Below are 19,111 nucleotides of genomic sequence, written 5' to 3'. Positions count from 1 at the left end.
ATTGTTATTAATTTCACAGTTATCTGTTCTTTATTAGAGATAGCCTAATTAAAGACGGCGCTAATAAAATGTGAAGGTGGATATAAAGAAATAAGGTCAATTTCCGCATGACACTGACAGTATAGCAAGTAGTCTTATATAACATATTAAAAATATTCCATGGTTAAAAATGCACGATGTTATATAGTAAAAGAGTGTGTTTGAGTAATCAATAGGATATTTTGTATTGGCTATATTGTTTCACTCCTAAAGAAAATACCAAAATCGACGTGCGAAACGTAAAAATTTATATCTGAAATAATATTGTTAAGGGCGTTAAGCTAGTTAAAAATAATCACGATTATTTACTATGTATAAATTAGATAAAACGTTAAGATGTAAATTCTTATCATAAATATAAAATGCACATAATATTATAATATTCATTCATATTTCATTATTTCAGGTAAAAGTACAAACATATTGTTTTAAATCCTATGTAATCAGCACTTTATGTTGGATTTCAACAATGCTTAATTAATTATCGGGTGTAGCAGCGGTGTACATTACCCATATGATATAACGCAAAGGTAACGGTCAAGCGACTTCCCACATTTATATGACATGTTTTATTATCGTTATCAGGTATCTGTTATGTGTCAACGGATTAACGGACATTGGTTGATTACCCGATAATATGCAAGTATCAAATGATTTAGATTCATTAGTTATGGGAAAACATTATATGCCTGACCTGAAAAATGTAAGTCATAACAAATAATTATATTATAAGTTCACTTACCAGAATCACAACCTAAGTGTTGCCATCGCTCGCAGGCATCGCAAGAAACAGCACGTTGCCTCTGCCCAACTGTCTTTCCACAATGTATGCACTTTACCACTTCTGCCATTGCAGAAACACAAAACTCACTTACTCTCACAGTAAAATTATTGTATCCTACATTAAAGAAGCACAAATGTTTGAAATATTTATATAAATTAGTTCAATTTATGATTCACTGTGTGTGTTTCAGAGTTTATTTACAGGTCCTACTGGCCTCTTCACGAGGTTATGGTAGCCCGACCTGCCCCTGTGACCTCTCAAGGGAAAAAGATTAATTTAGAGCCAAAGTAGGTCAAATTTACCCCGGCTTCCCGGGTATTCGCCAAATAATTTAATTTTAAAGAGAGTTTCGTGCACGTTGGCCAATGAGACCTTAATGTGTTATTTACCGTAAGGTGGTGATGAGGTGCGGATCCCGCCGAGTGTCCCGCACACTACTTATGTACAAGACACTCAACGCGACCCACATACCAACACCACTCGGTAAGTAAGACCCAGAATACACACACATAACGCTCTCACAACCCCCCACTCATAACGGGTGATGTGTATGAGAGTGCCACGCCCATGTGTTCCGGGTCCCTTGATGTTGATCTGTGTATGGTTGTGTATAGTATGTGGTATGTGATTGTTGTGCATTTGTCTGGAGCGGAAGAGGAGGTGTCTGTCGGTTATTTACGGTCGTCGGTCAGTCGTGAAGGGCTGTATATCGTTGCAGTTCCCAGATCGCAGAACACGCCGCCCCCGCACAAGCGCACCCACGCCGAGCGAGCCCGAGCCCCCCCCGCGCCCGCATACGGCCCCGGCCCGAGCACCCAACCGCTGAAGACCCTCGAGACAAGCACCCTCATCCACCCTCTCGCTGCGCGCGACAACAGATCAGTCAAGAACCAACCATGGAGCCCCCCAAAGCCCCACCCGGAGTCACCATCGTTCTTTCCCACCCACCTGCCAAACATCCAGACCATGTATCAAGCTGGGATGTATTTATTTTGTAGTTATGTTATATTTGCTATTATAATTGGATAGGTAAAGTAAATAAATGATCTCAAAATGCCGTTGTTATATCATATGATTTATTTATGTTTTATATTAATTTGTAAAACTCATAGTATTATAGTTTATGTCCTGTATTCTAGCTTTCATTTACCCAAGTGTGGTTATTGTGCTCTCCGCCCCATGAGAGGTGTTAGTGGGGGTTCGAGCAGGATACAGGAAACGCCCCGATTCCAGAGGCGCCCCTGGTTCTTTTAAGTGCCCGGTGTATAGCACCGATACACTGCACCCCCGTTTAACGTCTCTCGCGGAGGACATATTAGTACATAGTGTTAGTATCGGTACTTATATACATGTGTAGTTCTGCTGTCTTGTGTCATATCTTACGGTAACGTGGGCTCTCTCTGTTGCTATTTGGTATATAGTTTGAATGTTATTGCGAAGGGCAGGCTAGTTTTTGAAAGATCATGTATTTGATGATAGAAGAAAGGGACTATGTTTGTTTGATTGGGCCGAGATGACTAGTTCGTTGGGGGTAGAAAATTTCTTTGTAAATTCTTTCTTATTGCTGTGTTAAGTGTCTTGTGAGACTGTGGTGTTGTAAGGGCCAGACTAGTTTTGATAGGTCATTTATTTGATGAAAGAAGAGAGGGCTGAGTTTGAGATGATAGTAAATTTGGCATTAGGGAGAGCGCACACGTTAGTGTTTCTGGTTATAAAAGCAAAGACAGCATTCCTATGTGTTTTTGTAATATGCCAGGTTAGTATCGTGGTCTGGTCTGGGGCATATGATTCACTGAAAACTGCCCGCTTTATATACAGACAGCCCTCTTAAATGATCAGTCGCCAAATACGCAATCGCTCCGCCCACTAAGTTGTGTTTTCATAAAACGCTTATTCCATTACTCCGTAAGTCTTTGTTTGTCGGACCATGTGGCCGCAATAAACGAAATCTGATTGATTATTACGTGAGTTTGATTGACAGCTGGCGAGTGGTCAATTACTTTAACAAGAGCATTGTTGTCTGGTTAAGCTTGTTAATAACCTTATGTAGTTTTTTATCACGCCAAACTGTGATACCATATGTCTTACTCATAAATCTGTGTCCAGACAATCAAAGCATGTCGGCATAATTAATTTTCATCAACTCACACTTTTACAAAACATAACTAACACAAAAGCATTCAATTATTCTTCTATATTTAAACCAAACTATCATACAATATGTCTGATTAAAAAATCTTTGAACAGAAAATGAAAGCATGCCGTCAAATTAAACGTCGTTTAACATTTCACGCTTGTTCAGATTTCAGGGGCGAATTGTCTTGGGGTGAGATGTCTTTGGGGCGAGTTGTCTGATTCCCATTCCGAATGGACTTTGAAAGAAACGAACGACAACTTTGTAAGAAAACCCGCCAATGGGGCTCGCGACCAATCGGATGGATGCTATGCCTGCTGGGATCGCCATGCTCTCTTTCGACGCGGACAGTGGACCCGACATGACCGACCTAACGGACTCGACCTGACGGACTCGACCTAAACAATTTTCTTTATTCTTAGACTTAAGTCTAAGACTTGTTTGGTGAATACGGGCCTAGCAGATTCTTTTGTGCACGAGGTAATATACTGTATTGCATTGTATTTGCCCCCAGGCCGTATTTATTGCTGTTTACCCATTGATATTGGTGATGATAATCTTTAGTTTAAGTTTATTTATATGTTTAGTTTAAAATTATTCTGCAAATTACTGAATTTAAACTGAGAGATTGGTTCAGGGACATTGTATTTGTGGGTCATTCTTCCCCAACCTCTGAATAAAGTGGGGAAGAAGTGGGTCACTTGAAGTTGGCCGGTACTGTTAACAAGTTGTATGAAAGCTGGTTAATGTTCTATGCAATATTTTTATTATTTTCTACACTGGATCTGGTTTACTTATATATTTGAAGGTTAAACAAAAATTGAGGCAAAAATTTACCGGCTGAGGGGAAAAAAATTCCAGTGGAAAAGACCATTTTTCGACGGGTCACAAAGGAGATAAAACCTGTCCTTGATTACATGATATAAAATAAACAGATTGCATTCTTATGTTTATCTTTTAAAGTATATTTTAATAAGCATAATTGTGAAAGTGGACAACCTGTTTTCGCTGTGGGCAAGTAGATGTTCATAGTGACTTGCCCCCAGTGCAAGTGGAAGAAAAGTTCTTAAGAAAATCCCTGGAGATTGCACTGTGGCTCATGCATTATTTAAGATTCCTCTTTGAATCAAAATCTACCAAGGAATGTGAAGGTTTTCCTTGTATGTATAAACAGATGCGGTCAAAAAGAAGAAAAGACGAAAGAACCAATCCAGACTTGGTGGCAGAGGAAAGTATAAAAAAGAATGCAGATCTTGGTGGATTTTGTGTGGATACAATTCCACCTAAAGGTATTTCTTGTTGACAGATAGCCTTGACCTTAAGTCATTTAAAGAAGTTTATTAATTTCAATTTCAGCTGGCACTATATGTATTTGCCTGTATATGTTTAAAGAAATAAAAAGGGCAAACAAACAATTAAACCTGGGATACAGCCTTAGCCTCTCAAAAGGGGAAAAATACCATGTGACCAGCACTTTTGGGGAGAAATTGCAATAAATCGTCATAAACTAAAGGTTAATTACATGTTATAACCATTATTTGCTCCATTTAAAAGCTGAATCTTTTTATATGGCTTTCCCCTACCACAAGTGATTGGGGCTAAATGTATACTGGAATCACTGTGTCTGTCTGTCCCACATGGGTTTATGAATGGAATCAAACATTTCAAATGCTTAACTGTTCCCTAGAATTGTTCATGAAAAATGCATTGTATTATTTTTAAACCGATTTTTTTCTCAACTTTCCCTCTGTGTCCTTTATAAAGGACTAAGTTGAATATTTCTTTGCAAAAATGTACAGGAAAATTTTAATGGAATATGGATTGTTGTAGCTTTCTTTAAAGACTTTATGATACTCATATTGAAGCAGTAACATTCAGCCATATGTATCCATACGGCTATAAACTAATACCAAGCTTCCCCTTCCAACACTAAAACTTGTTTTACATCTTAAATAGTTTAATCCAGAGAAAGCTATTGGAAAAAAGCTAAATTAATTTGAAATATTTCAAAATGAACTTAAGCACTGTAGCTTGGACATTTGTCAGGCCTTTTTCTGCCTATCTCACAGGTACGATAGTCGGACCCATTCCCAATGCCAAATATGGATGTTTTTTTCGCAATTATCTAAACAAAAATTCCCAATTTCCAACCGAAATAATGGAGCCGAAAAATGCGTTTCTCAGTAGATACTGTGTTTTAAATAATTTGGGCACCGTGTTTTAACATGCCAATGCGTAAAATGTCATAGTATCGAGCGTTCCATAATGCAATTTTGGGATCTTGAGACTTCAGACAAACAATGACGGACGCTTGTGTCTATGCATTTCTTAAGACACATTTACGGTCATTTTCGGTCAGAATTAGCTTTTAAATATTGAAGTGCTGGATTATTCAGAATTATCAGGTATGTATACAACAATTGATAACAATGTGTACGCATTAATTACTGTAAATTGTTTGAGAATCGTTATCAATGGCCTGAGGTAAATAAATGTGGACTAGTTTAACTTGCAACGTTACTGTGGTTCGGAAGAGTAAGTTAAGGTAAAAAAATACAGAAATCTGACGCAGTTTAAAAAAATGTCGCATAATTCTAAGTATTATTGAAGTAAAATACAAAAAATGACCTGAAAGACACACAAAAACTGAATGTTTTGTGGGGAAATACTACCGCCAATCAGTCTACTCAACGGTTAACCAAGAATATGACTCATTTTCCACTGCCAGATTCAGAGTCACTACCCTTTGCAGCTTCTTAACATTTCAATACTATACATTTATGATGTTTAGCTATACTTTTGTGTTTCAAATAATGGTTGCCTTCAGACATTTGGCAACTTGAATTTTGAATAACAATATGTTGGATGCAGGTCGTTCGACTGAATGTTCATAAAAAATACTTAATGACATATCAAGCTATGTATATCATTTGAGCTTCAAACGTAACAAAGACTGTGTTTTATTATCATACTCATACTTACGTTAGCAGTGGACAATGACTGTTGCTGCAGCTGCTTGTTGCATGGTAAAAAAAGAGTTTAATACTTAAATAGCATTTTTAAGCAATAATTATGTATGAAAACATTTCATAAAATAAGAAAAAAAATGAAAAATAATTTCCCAAACAATGCTTTTGTCCATGAAAATTCTTCCCAATTCGGAAGAAACCGGGACTGGTAAAATCCCAATTTTTCCAGGTACTTTTTCCCAGAATAGACAGAAAAAGGCCTGTTTGTAAATTCTATAATATAACCCAATTGATCCAAGCTTAAGGTTGTAAGATTTTTACTCGGTGGTAGTTTTTTATTAGTTCGATGTTTTCGGAGAAAACCCCCGAGGTTTTGTCATAGCCAGCTCGTCGTGTTGTGTCATGCTAAAACCTTAACATTTTACTCTACAATGAAAGTGCTTCCACCTACAACTTTGAAACTTCATATGTAGATGCACCTTGATGAGTTCTACCAGGGCTTGACACTAACTTTTTTTTACGTACTGACCCAAAGGACCACCAGCTTTCAGAATTTACTGGTCCTCCAAGATTCAAGTGGTCCGACAATGTTATTTGACATAAAGTTCAGCTTACTTTCCGGACTATTCACAATGTATTGTGCATTTATAAAAAGAAAACTACTATCTTCTAAACTATCTCTTATCCTTTTCATATTTTCTCTGTACTTCAAGCTTCTCTTCATTAGTTTAAGGTTTTTAGGCAGAGGTTCAACCACCCTTGGAATGAAATTCCACATTGCGAAAACTTGAAAATCTTGAAAATACATACGCTTACTCTCCTGCGATATCAAAACATTATTCGGCGCACTCCATTGTAAATTTGCACGGACGGTAAACAAAGTAAATTCTGATGGTACTAAGATCGATACAATGCTAATTATTGCTGCTTTTTCAAAATAATAAAACACCATTTTGTTCATTTCTCAATCCAAACGCTTCGAATTTTATGTTAATTTGTGTATTGATCATTGCGAAGTCTGGAGACATTTGCGGGAGACAATTGCGAAACGCAAATCAATTTTTTGATCCGACAACAGGGTTTTGTCATCCGGGCTTCTAGACAAAATTGAATTTCCAATATATTGCTATTTTTATGCCCCCCCCCTTCGAAGAAGCGGGGGTATATTGCTTTGCACATGTCGGTCAGTCTGTCGGTCCGTACACCAGGTGGTTTCCGGATGATAACTCAACGCTTGGGCCTAGGATCATGAAACTTCATAGGTACATTGATCATGACTCGCAGATGACCCCTATTGATTTTTAGGTCAAAGGTCAAGGTCATGGTGACCTGAAATAGTAAAATGGTTTCCGGATGATCACTCAAGAACGCTTAGGCCTAGGATCATGAAACTTTATAGGTAGATTGATCATGGTTATGTTTGAAATACCGTCCAACCATCGCACCCAAAAAATACTCCCCCCCCCCATCGCCACCGCCAACCCCCCCTCCCCCCGCCCCCTATTTTTTTTTTTTTTTTCGCTTTTTTGGAAGATAATGTAATAAATGTCCACAACCCCACACTATAAACCCCTCATCACTCCACCCCTCCCTTCTTTGTGATTGAAAATGAGAGTCCCTTCACCTTTGAAAAGTAAATAGATGAGCAGTCTGCACCCGCAAGGCGGTGCTCTTGTTTAAAATCTGGTAGTAACTTAAGAATTTCACATAACCTTATCTGGAGCTCTGGATCATCTAATAGATGACCACTACCGCACATTATACCCTTCTCTCAGACCCAAGCCCCCACCAAAAAGGTTTTTTTCTTTAAAACATTGTAAAAAATCAACAAATATTTTTTTATTTTATTTTTGAAGGACTGTCCAACCATCCCACCCAAGCTATTGCTATCAAACTTGAAATACAATCTTATTGGTTTGTTTTATGTGTTCACAAATGCTCAATAGATTGTGGAAAATATACCTGAACTCAGAATCGTCTATAAAGTACAACTTGTTTAAAACATAAGTGATCAATATGTTTCAATTATTGCCCTCTTCTACTTATAATATGACCATATTACCATGAACTTATTGAATATGAACAATTACCCCATGATGGCTTACGTTATACTGTCAAGCACTAGAATAGTTGAGCGCGCTGTCCTCTGACAGCTCTTGTAATGCCTATACGGTTAAATGGAAGTTACTGAAAAAGAAAATATAAGCAGCACATTTGCAGTAAGTTTTCCAATACTCATTGTATGATTTACATGATCATAATGTGAGGAATGTGACACTTTGCTGGGAAACATTTTGATGCAACTTAGTATCAGAGGTAATATTTCATGCCTATATGTGTATATATGAACAAACTGGTGGGGATATGTGTGCAAGCAAACAAATGCACCAACATAATATATGAATGCTGTTAATGTAGGATTAGGTCTACATAGAAAGTAAAGTTAACCTAAATGTGAGGCCTCTTTTAATAAGCAGTGATTTTTTTGCTCAAATTTACAGCCGAATTTCGGCTGCTTCCCAATCGCAAAAATACATGTTTTTTTCCCAAAATTCTGACCAAAATTTCCCAAAAAAAGCCCAACTTCCAACAAAAAAAAATAAATTATTTTTATTTTTTTATTTTTTTTTAGAATGAAGTCTCATATAACTTAATTATGATTTCTTAAATCTAGTTCTCAACTTTATTTTTTAAACATCTTACAAAATATATAACTTGAATTTAGTCATTTTTGTCCATAAATCATTCCCAAACTTGCCACTTTTATTGATTAAAAAAAACCAATTTGACCAGACTCCTTTTCTAGAAAACTCCCTGAACATGCACTTAAAAACAATATCACTTCTGTTACTTATAATCCTATTTATAATGCTTTTCATTTTTCCCAATTTTATGGTTTATCGCGCTATTTTTCCCCAATTTCACGGTTTATCGCGCTAATTTTCCCAATTCAAAAGGCACAGGCTGTAACAAATTAAAGCAAAAAAAATCACAGATAAGGTCAAGACTGATTAACTAACTTACAAATGTATGTTTTCAGCATCGATTCTACCCTGGAAGTCAAAAGTGGTCAGTTCTTGGGTCGACTTGTTAATCATGGCAAAGGCAAAGAACAAAACTGCAAAATGAAATGCATAGAGGTCAATAAAAAACCATACCTATGCTTATTTGCTCAAAGAGACATTCAGACAGGAGAGGAGCTTCTTTATGACTATGGTGTGTCTGATCTACCATGGAAGGTTAGTTATATCATATACATCATATTTAATAAATAGATGATGCCATTATCATGAAGAAGCACACATGAATGGATGTCAAACTACTAACATAACTTTTGTCATTAAACAGCTTATGGCTTTTCGCTAACATAATTGTATCCTCAAAAACAGCTGTTAACCCTTTGCATGCTGGGAAATGTGTCTCCTGCCTTAATTCATCTGCTGAATTTCAAAAACTAGCATTTTCTTAGAGTTTTTTTCATAGAATATTATTAGAATAGCAAACAGTTTGGATCCTGATGAGACGCCACATTCTTATTTTTTCCCTGTAACAAAAAGGAAAGAGCATTTATACATTTGTATTTGGTATCTAGCGTCTCTAACTGGTCCACTATCAGGATTGTTTAAATAATGCCCCTTTGGTTAAAATTTGCTCCTTCCTTGGAGATCACATCTATTACAAAAATTTATGAGCTATCAGATTCATCTTATGTTCCAAGTTAATCAACCCCACAAATCAATAAGAGTTCAGCAATCTTTATTATAGCTGTTGACATCAAGTGAGCAATATTGGGCGGCTTTTTTATGTCCCCCACTATAGTAGTGGGGGACATATTGTTTTTGCCCTGTCTTTTGGTCTGTTGGTTGGTTGGTTGGTTTGCGCCAACTTTAACATTTTGCAATAACTTTTGCTATATTGAAGATAGCAACTTCATATTTGGCATGCATGTGTATCTCATGAAGCTGCACATTTTGAGTGGTTAAAGGTCAAGGTCAGAGGTCAAATATATGTGGCCAAAATCACTCATTTTATGAATACTTTTGCAATATTGAAGATAGCAACTTGATATTTGGCATGCATGTGTATCTCATGGAGCTGCACATTTTGAGTGGTGGAAGGTCAAGGTAATCCTTCAAGGGCAAATATATGGGTCAAAATTGCTCATGTAATGTCACTTCTGCAATATTGAAGCTAGAAATTTTATATTTGAAATGTGTGTGTATCTCAAGGAGCTGCACATTTTGAGTGGTGAAGGGTCAAGGTCATCCTTTAAGGTCAAACGTCATATAGGGGGACATTGTGTTTCACAAACACATCTTGTTGGACCTTTTGTTTAGTCTTGTGTTATCTGGTACCTTTTATAAAATCAATATTAAGTTACTTTTGCAATAATTTGTAGGAAAAGAAAGCCAATGGTATGTTTAGTTTACAGTTTTGAATGGATGTAATGATACTTTGAATGGTAATATTGGGAAGTAAGTAGGTAAATATTCTTGTTTAAATTGTCTAATTATTGAGTAAGCCAATCTTGTGAAATACAATTTAGCAGAACGTTCAAAGAAAATTAGTTTTTATGGCCAACTTTGCATCATGGTTGTCAGTTTTTTTCAAGGCTGATAAATAGTTATGATAATTTCAATACTGTCAAAAGTATGCAAATGATAGTTGGCACACATATTCATGTACATCTCTTATAAAAAAAAACCAACATAACTTAAATCGGGTATATTCGATTTTTAAATGCGTTTAATTGTAATATATTGAAACAAATATGATACATTTAAGACGAATTTCATAAAATGCAGCAAATGCAAACTTGCGCACCAAGCTGATTGTGACGAAGATAATTCGTACATATTTTCCTACAATAACCGATGCATTCGTCTTTTAAGTAAGTGTTTGTGTGTGGTATGAATCAATATCGCTGCAGGAATTTAAAATGAACCGTTAAACTAAATTTAGATTCACATCGTCACATCGTACATGCATGATATACATGCTGGCGAATTCGGCTGTACAGGCTTTTTCGATTTCAGTTTTAAATATTCTGCTTATTTCGCATTTTCCGACAAATGTTCTTCTTTACTTGTATTTTAGTTTATATTGAAATATATGTATAATAAGTTTTTTGCACATTTTATATTAATTAATAAATATTTTACAAGATCGTATATACCCGCTTTAAATGGTCTGCCACCTAGGGCGAACATGTATATGATACTTGAATTATCCAGTGAATGGCAAAATCAAATTCAAAGGTATCATTACAGCCTGCTTGTTAAGATTTAATTTTCATGTTAGTTTGCATCTTTTCATTTTTAGCTCATCTATTTTTTGAAAAAAAATTATGAGCTATTGTCATCACCTTGGCGTAGGCGTCCGATTAAGTTTTGCATTTACAGGGGTTTTTCTGCCTATTTTGGGAAAAGGAGTCTGACCAAATTGGGAATTTTTTATCGACACAATTGGCCATTTTGTGAAATTTTGCTTTGATGAAACAGCTCATTTGGGAAAAAATAGTGAATAATCATGCTTAAATAATTCAGTAGTTTAACAAATAAATTTGTTTTTATTTGTTATTTTGTCTTCTTTATATAAACAGATGCAATATTGGGCATGTTCAACGTTTATTCAAGTACTGCATTTTTGTTTATTAGTTACAGTTACACTCTGAGATAAGAACTGAACAGTCAAAACCTTTTAGCAGATATTTTTTACCAAAACAAACACTGGTTAGTCACACAAGTTATAAGACACTTCATTCTTTAAAGAAAAAAAATAAATTTTTATTTGGAAGTTGGGATTTTTTTTTTATAGTTTGGTTTGGGATCGGGTCCGTTTGCTTTGCGAGTGCCTCCGTTTTCCGGAGGCGCAGACAGTGCTGAAAACCCCCTGATTTAGGTCCACTTTTCTCATTAAGTATCAATGCTTTTGCATTCAAACTTGGTACACTTACTCACTATCATGAGGGGACTGGGCAGGCAAAGTTAGATAACTCTGGCGTGCATTTTGACAGAATTATGTGCCCTTTTTATACTTAGAAAATTGAAAATTTGGTTAAGTTTTGTGTTTTTTCCACGTTATTCCGTAAGTATCAAAGCTATTGCTTTCATACTTGCAACACTTATTAACTATCATAAGGGGACTGTGCAGGCAAAGTCATGCAACTCTGACTGGCATTCTGACGGAATTATGGGGCCTTTATGCTTAGAAAATTGAAGATTTGGTTAAGTTATGTGAATTTTGTGTTTAGATCCATTTTACTTCTAAAGTTTCAAGGTTATTGATTCTAAACTTCAAATACTTTCATGCTATCATGAGGGTACTGTACCTGGCAAGTTGAATTTTACCTTGACCTTTGAATGACCTTGACTCTCAAGGTCAAATTATTTAATTTTGCTAAAATTGCCATAACTTCTTTATTTATGATTAGATTTGACTGATAATTTGACAAAACAACTCTTAACTGACATACCACAATAGACTCCCCCCCACCTTATAAATGACCACCACACCCTTACACTATACCCCCCTCCCCCCCCCCACCACCACCCAGCCCATTTTATTTTTTATGTTCCCATTCACTATAGTGGGGGACATATGGATTTTCCCCTGTTGGTCTGTTTGTGCCAACTTTAACATTTTGCAATCACTTTTGCTATATTGAAGATAGCTACTTCATATTTGGCATGTATGTGTTTTTCATGGAGCTGCACATTTTGAGTGGTACTTTCTGATAATGGGTTAAAATGAAAGTGAATATCTGTTCACAGTTGCACTGCATAAGCACGAAATAAATTGCCTGGATTAATTCATTTATTTTTCTTACACATACTGCTCTGATAGTTATAAACATGACTTGCGAGTTTTTCACACCTTTATTGACATTACACAACAGATTAACACCAATGAGCTGTCGAAAGTCGTTTAACCTCTATGCCATTAAAATCTGTTATATGGACGAATAAAGCAATTAAGCTGTGATCTTCGCCATCTTGTACCAGATTGCAGAATTTCCAATTTCAGATTTCCAGTTTGCGAAGTCATTTTTGCCAATTCCCAATGGGCAGAATATTTATTTATTAGGTTGTTTACAATGTATCCTTGTTTGAAGCTTTATTATTGCAATATTTCTGCCTAAATACATGTAATACGAATTGTTGGGCCTCTTACAAGTAATAAACATTGTAGGGTCCCATATAAGAAATAAACATGTTTACACTAATTTTCGGGTCTCGTATAAGTAATATTGTTGGGTCCCATATAAGTCCCATATAAGAAGTATTGTAAGAAATATTGTCAGGTACCATATAAGAAATATTGTTTGGTCCTATATTAGAAGTATTGTTGGGTCCCATATACGAAACATTGTTGGGTCCCATGTATAATAAGCATTGTAAGAAATATTGTCAGGTACCATATAAGAAATATTGTTGGGTCCTATAAGAAGTATTGCTGGGTCCCATTTTAGAAACGGGTTTTTTACCTTCTATGACAGACGCCGAACTAGGCTGTTTGTTTCCCCTTTCTGGTAAAAAAAAATCCACCTAAAAAAATAAATATATATTTATTTTTAGCTCCATCTGGCCAGCGGGGCTTATGTCATGGTCCTGTGTCCGTCGTGCGTCCGTGCGTGCGTTAACTTTTTCTTTAAACATCTTCTTCTAAAGTACTGGTCCAATTCTGATGAAATTTCTCAGGAATGTTCCTTGGGTGAACCTCTTTCAAATTTGTTCAAATTATGCCCCTGGGGTCAAATTTGACCCGCCCCCGGGATCACAAAATTGAAAATTTGCTTATATAACCCCTATTTTGTTGTCCATAACCATTGGGCCTAGGGTTATCAAATTGGGTATGTAGAGACATCTCATAGTCCTCTACCAAATTTCTTCAAATTATGCCCCAAGGGTCAAATTTGACCCTGCGCCGGGGGTCACAAAATTGAACAAATGCTTATTTAAAGCCTATTTTGTGCAAATTTTACAAATCTTCTTGTCCATAACCATAGGGCCTAGGTCTACCAAATTTGGTATGTAGTGACATGTAATAGTTCTCTACTTACTTTGTTCAAATTATGCTACTGGGGTCAAATTTGACCCTTCCCCGGGTCAAAGGCCAGCGGGGCTTATGTCATGGTCCGTCGTGTGTGCGTCCGTGCGTGCGTGCCTTAATTTTTTCTTTAAACATCTTCTCCTAAACTACTGGTCCATTTCTGATGAAATTTCTCAGGAATGTTCATGTGGTGAACCTCTTTCAAATTTGTTCAAATTATGCCCCTGGGGTCAAATTTGCTCGGAATCAGCTCGATTTGTCACGCTGCATAGATCGCAGTGAAGAGAGATGTATGCACAAATCACGGGTCGCGTAGAGTATACACATGCATTATGGAGGTGTATTATAAAAACATTCAATAACTTAGTCATTTTTGACAGAATGCCCTAAATAGGTGTGGTTCTAACTCTGATCATCTACCCGAAAATAAGACAAGACCCTACTTATAACTATATGTATTTCAAAAATGATACACTTAAGGATAAAAATGTGGAGACCCAACATTAAACAAAATGTATATATATATATATATATATACTTAACAGCAAAACTGCTGTTTTCCTACCCAATATACTTTTTCTGTAGATATCAGAAAGACCCATCAATGGATAATAATGACGAGACCCAACTGTTGACTATATATGTATATACATAACAGCAAAACTGCTGTTGTCCTATCCAATATACTTTTTATGTAGATTTCAATGGATAATTAGACACAACTGTTGACTATATACATGTATTTATATTTAAAATACTTTGAATAAATTTGATGCTATTTGATTAGTTAATGAGGTGGATATACAGATTCGTATATCCCTCATACATCGTCTCCCCTCAGGTAGCCCTGCAAAATATGTCATATACTACCTGAGCGGGGTTGAGGCTGATTGGTTGGAAATACTATGACTTCCTTATATGGCATGTACCATATTGATTTTTATGTAAATAGTAAATAGTAAAATGATTTTCGGATGATTACTCAAGAACCCATATGCCTAGGATCATGAAACTTCATAGGTAGATTGATCATGACTCGCAGATGACCCCTATTGATTTTGAGGTCACAAGGTCAAGGTCACAGTGACCCGAAATAGTCAAATGATTTTCGAATGATAATTCAAGAATGCTTTTGCCTAGGATCATGACACTTCATAGGTACATTGATCGTGACTTGCAGATGACCCCTATTGATTTTCTGGTCACTAGGTCAAAGGTCAAGGTCACAGTGACAAAAGTCGTATTCACACAATGGCTGCCAGTACAACGGACAGCCCATATGTGGGGCATGCATGTTTTACAAACAGCCCTTGTTTCTATAGATTTCAGCAAGACCCACCAATGGATAATAGACATACAAGACCCCACTGTTGACATTATATGTTTACAGGCATTGAGGCAACTATACAGGAGTCAGAGCCTCTCATGATACAACAGGCCAGTGTTAACTGTGCTGATCAAATGCAATCTACAGGTTTCACTTTGGTTCTTTCAGAGTCCATGTCAACTGCTGACAGTGAAGAGCCAGGCAGTGTGACCCATGATAGGAGGGAGCCAAGTGAAGAGCCAGCCAGTCTGAGCCATGATAGAAGGGAGCCAAATCCTCAAGGTATAAATGCAATTATACCCCCACAAACAAAGTTTAGGGATGTATATAGGAGTGAACTTGTCGGTCGGTTCGTATTAAGTGTCCGCCCTCTAATTCAAGTTGTTTTCATCTAATCTTCACCAAACTTGTCTGTTGGTCTGTCGGTCGGTCCGTCTGTATTAAGTGTCCGCTCTCTAATTCAAGTTGTATTCATCCGATCTTCGGTCAGATGTTGTATCTAGAGGATACCTAGGTGAAGTGTGAATATGGGTCATGCCGGATCAAAAACTAGGTCACGGGGTCACTTAGTGCGTTTTTAACATTGAGCATGGTTTGGGCTGTTTTTTGTGAAGACAACATGCAAAATATTTTGTGTTCATTAAGACATTTATGCTTGCCATCTCATCTGTTATGAACAGTTTATTTGTGAAATGAGAGGATTAATACCCGAATAATCTACAACTACAAAAGATATTATTTAACTTTTGAGAATGATTTTATTATACCCCCACAAACGAAGTTTAGGGGGTTATATTGGAGTTAGCTTGTAGTGTTTCATCTAGAAAAGCAGAGGGGCATGGCGCATGACTTGAAAAAAAGGCATTTTGCACGGAGATTCTCTTAAAAAGGGCGCATTGGGTGTTTTTGAAACTTTTAATCACAGCTTAAAACTTTGATTTAAACATTGTACATGTCATTTTTCGTGAGAAATTCTCGCGAAATGTGTTCTAAAAATACATAGCTATTGAGTAGACATGTGAATTTATTATTATATTTTTTGGAGAACATTCAAATTGGATGCAAAACACAAAAATGTTACTGATCACGGCGGCTCTAAACTGAAAGTAAACTTCATGGAGCAGGTCGTCATTAAATTACAAAATTTGCTATACGTTTTTTAAAATCGGCTCAGATTTATCTTGTAATAGACTGTACTTTGGAACTCTGCTAAGTACAAATGTAATTAAAATCTTTACCGTTACGGCCCTTGTTACGTTACGACCCAGAATGTGGCTCATGAATTTGTTCGGGTCTCTAATGTATGTATTGATTTTCTTCTACATCAGTACCTCATCGAGACGTCTATGAACGGTTTGCTGAGATTTTTCTAGAATCCATCTTAGCACAAGGCCTGGCTGGGGCCTCCAGGCACGTTCACGACAGAGAGTCGAGCACAGCTACAGGTTTATATAACTGCTTAATAGCTAAACAAGGCTTTTTTCCCCTTTTTTGTGAAATAATGAGTCATAAACTTGTCAAAATTGTGAAAAAATGAGTAGCAACCTTTTCAAAATTGCCAAAAATGAGTCATACATTTGAAATAGATGTAAAAAATTAGGTTGCTCAGTTCTTTTAATTGTGAAAATTTGAGTCGCAAACTTCTCAAAATTTGTGAAAAACTGCCATTCTATAAGAAGGAAAAAAGCCTTGGTTAAATTAACTGTGTTAAGAAAGCTAGATGTGTTAGTAAAGTTCAAAATTCTTAAATATAAGAGAAAATGTCATATATATGTAGTTTAAAATTATTATATTTTTTCACACAGATAATCATATACTTTAATAATTGCAACAACTATTACATTATAATGAATAATTTAATAATTGCAACAACTATTACATTATAATGAACTTGACAGTGTGTGGTCACTATTCCTTAACCTTAACCATGTGGCATTCTCAAGATCCATATTTATTTTATGGTTATTCAAATTAAATGTTCTTTAAAATGATGAATGTTTTGTATTTAGTATAAACATATTTTGTTATTGTATACTTGTATTTATTTATGACGATAAGCTTAATATGCTTTAAAACCCTTTCCCTCTCAGACGCAGAGTAAAAAGGCTAAATGCAACCAGCATAAAACCAGAACAGCCTGGGAGTAACTCGCACTCTGTTCAGGTTTTATGCCGTTTGCTGCTCATCATTCTATTAGGGTTGGAAATGAAGCCTTAAAAACTTGAATCTAGTAAGGAAGGTCAAGGTCACTGTGGCTAAAGATAGAATAATGGTTTCCAATAAATAATTTCTATTTCATATGAGATACCGTAATGAAACTCTGTTTAAATGATGCTATTGACAAGACCTCGCCTCGGATTTCTTTTATGATCTATGGGGTCAAGGTCACAGTGACTTAAAAAAAAGAAAAGAGAATTGATCCGTATCATGGTTTCCACTCAATAACTTGAGTTTGGTTTAATCTGTCAACATGAAACTTGGTAGAATAAGTTTTTCTTATTTTATGCAAAATATTCTGTGTCAATGCAGCATGTGGCGATATTCGTCACGTCTGTGACAAAGCTCTAGTTGTTTAGTGATCAAAGACCAATGACTTAAAAGATTGAATTTTACTATTATATATATTTACTTAGACCCATTTATAGATCAGCATAAAAAATGTGGCTCCTTTTTTTAGGAAGGTGTATTGTAACAAGTGAGATTTAAAAAAAAATGTTCCTGAAGAAGCCAAATCCTCAAGGTATAAATTTAAACTCTTTAAACCCGACCGTCTCAGTGCACATATTACACCTAGGGTAACACCTCAGGGTCATATGTGCACTGTCGGGCAGGGTTCCCAGCCAACTTGGAAATCAGGGAAAACCTGGAAAACACTCACTTTTTTCAGTCAGGGAAAAGTCAGGAAATTTTGGAGAAGTTCCTGAAATCAGGGAAAAATCAGGGAATTTGGTTCGGTCAGACTTTCTTCACTGTTTTCACTGTTGACTTGTGTCAAAAAGTCCATACAATTTAAAAATTTGAATTAACAATATGTTCCAATGACTGTTGCAAAACAAACATTTAATGAAAATAAATGAACATGCGAGGAAAGGATGGCTGTGAGGGGAGATGAGGTCATTGCTTTAAAATTACATAAATATAATACATGAATGGGTAAAGGAACCAATGTCCACCGTCAAAAGAACTTTGTAACTAATAAAATACATAACAGCAAAACTGAAGTTGTAAAAGCAAATATACTTTTTTTGTCCACCTGTTGACTATATATGTTACAGTAAACCTCTGGAGTCCAATCCCAAAATATAGTTTATCACGATTTCAGTAAGACCCACTTATGCATAATAAACACGAGATCCAAGTATTGACTATACATATATATGTACAGGCATTGAAGAGGTAACTGTTGAAGACTGCCAAAGTCCAGATGTCCTTCATGAGTCAGAATCTCTGAAGTCGCAACCAGCCAGTATGGAGTCAGGAGGTTTAAGCCCAGTATATCCACAGTACAAACCAACTGAGGCTTATAAAGAGATTGAACCAGTTAGTTCCAGTGATGGATTCAATCTATCAAATCAAGAAGGTATAAATTTTAGACCTATTACTCCACTCATAAGTCACAGAGCCAGGTGTTAAGCTTAATAGCGCAGTAGTCCATGTCGTAATGTGCTGTAGTAGACAAATACTGTGATCTAATGACATTTCATCCCTGATTGATTTCCTCATGGATGTGAAAATACTGTAAGTGAGATAGTATGCAGTTGCTTTTGGAGGTAGATGCCTTATACTGGTTTTATGTTTTATCACAA

General features: G+C 36.1%; 1 protein-coding gene across 2 annotated transcripts in view; it reads left to right on the top strand.

Annotated features, from left to right (window-relative positions):
• The first annotated feature begins 2,499 nt into the window (after positions 1-2,499).
• Positions 2,500-19,111, top strand: part of LOC127850900 (uncharacterized) — a 23,205-nt gene continuing 6,593 nt past the window's right edge. Inside the window, exons 1-6 of one of the 2 annotated variants that reach the window (XM_052384302.1) lie at positions 2,500-3,437; positions 4,132-4,246; positions 8,967-9,165; positions 15,474-15,587; positions 16,634-16,750; positions 18,691-18,885. In XM_052384302.1, coding sequence (XP_052240262.1) covers positions 9,159-9,165; positions 15,474-15,587; positions 16,634-16,750; positions 18,691-18,885 — 433 coding nt within the window. In that variant the 5' untranslated portion in view covers positions 2,500-3,437; positions 4,132-4,246; positions 8,967-9,158. Of the gene's footprint in view, positions 3,438-4,090; positions 4,247-8,966; positions 9,166-15,473; positions 15,588-16,633; positions 16,751-18,690; positions 18,886-19,111 lie in introns of those variants that run through there. The other variant, XM_052384303.1, reaches the window with a different exon arrangement.

This window comes from Dreissena polymorpha, chromosome 11, assembly GCF_020536995.1.
Source record: "Dreissena polymorpha isolate Duluth1 chromosome 11, UMN_Dpol_1.0, whole genome shotgun sequence".
NCBI lineage: Eukaryota > Metazoa > Mollusca > Bivalvia > Myida > Dreissenidae > Dreissena > Dreissena polymorpha.
Note: the sequence above shows the minus strand (reverse complement) of the source record. Positions and strands in the feature narration are given on the sequence as shown.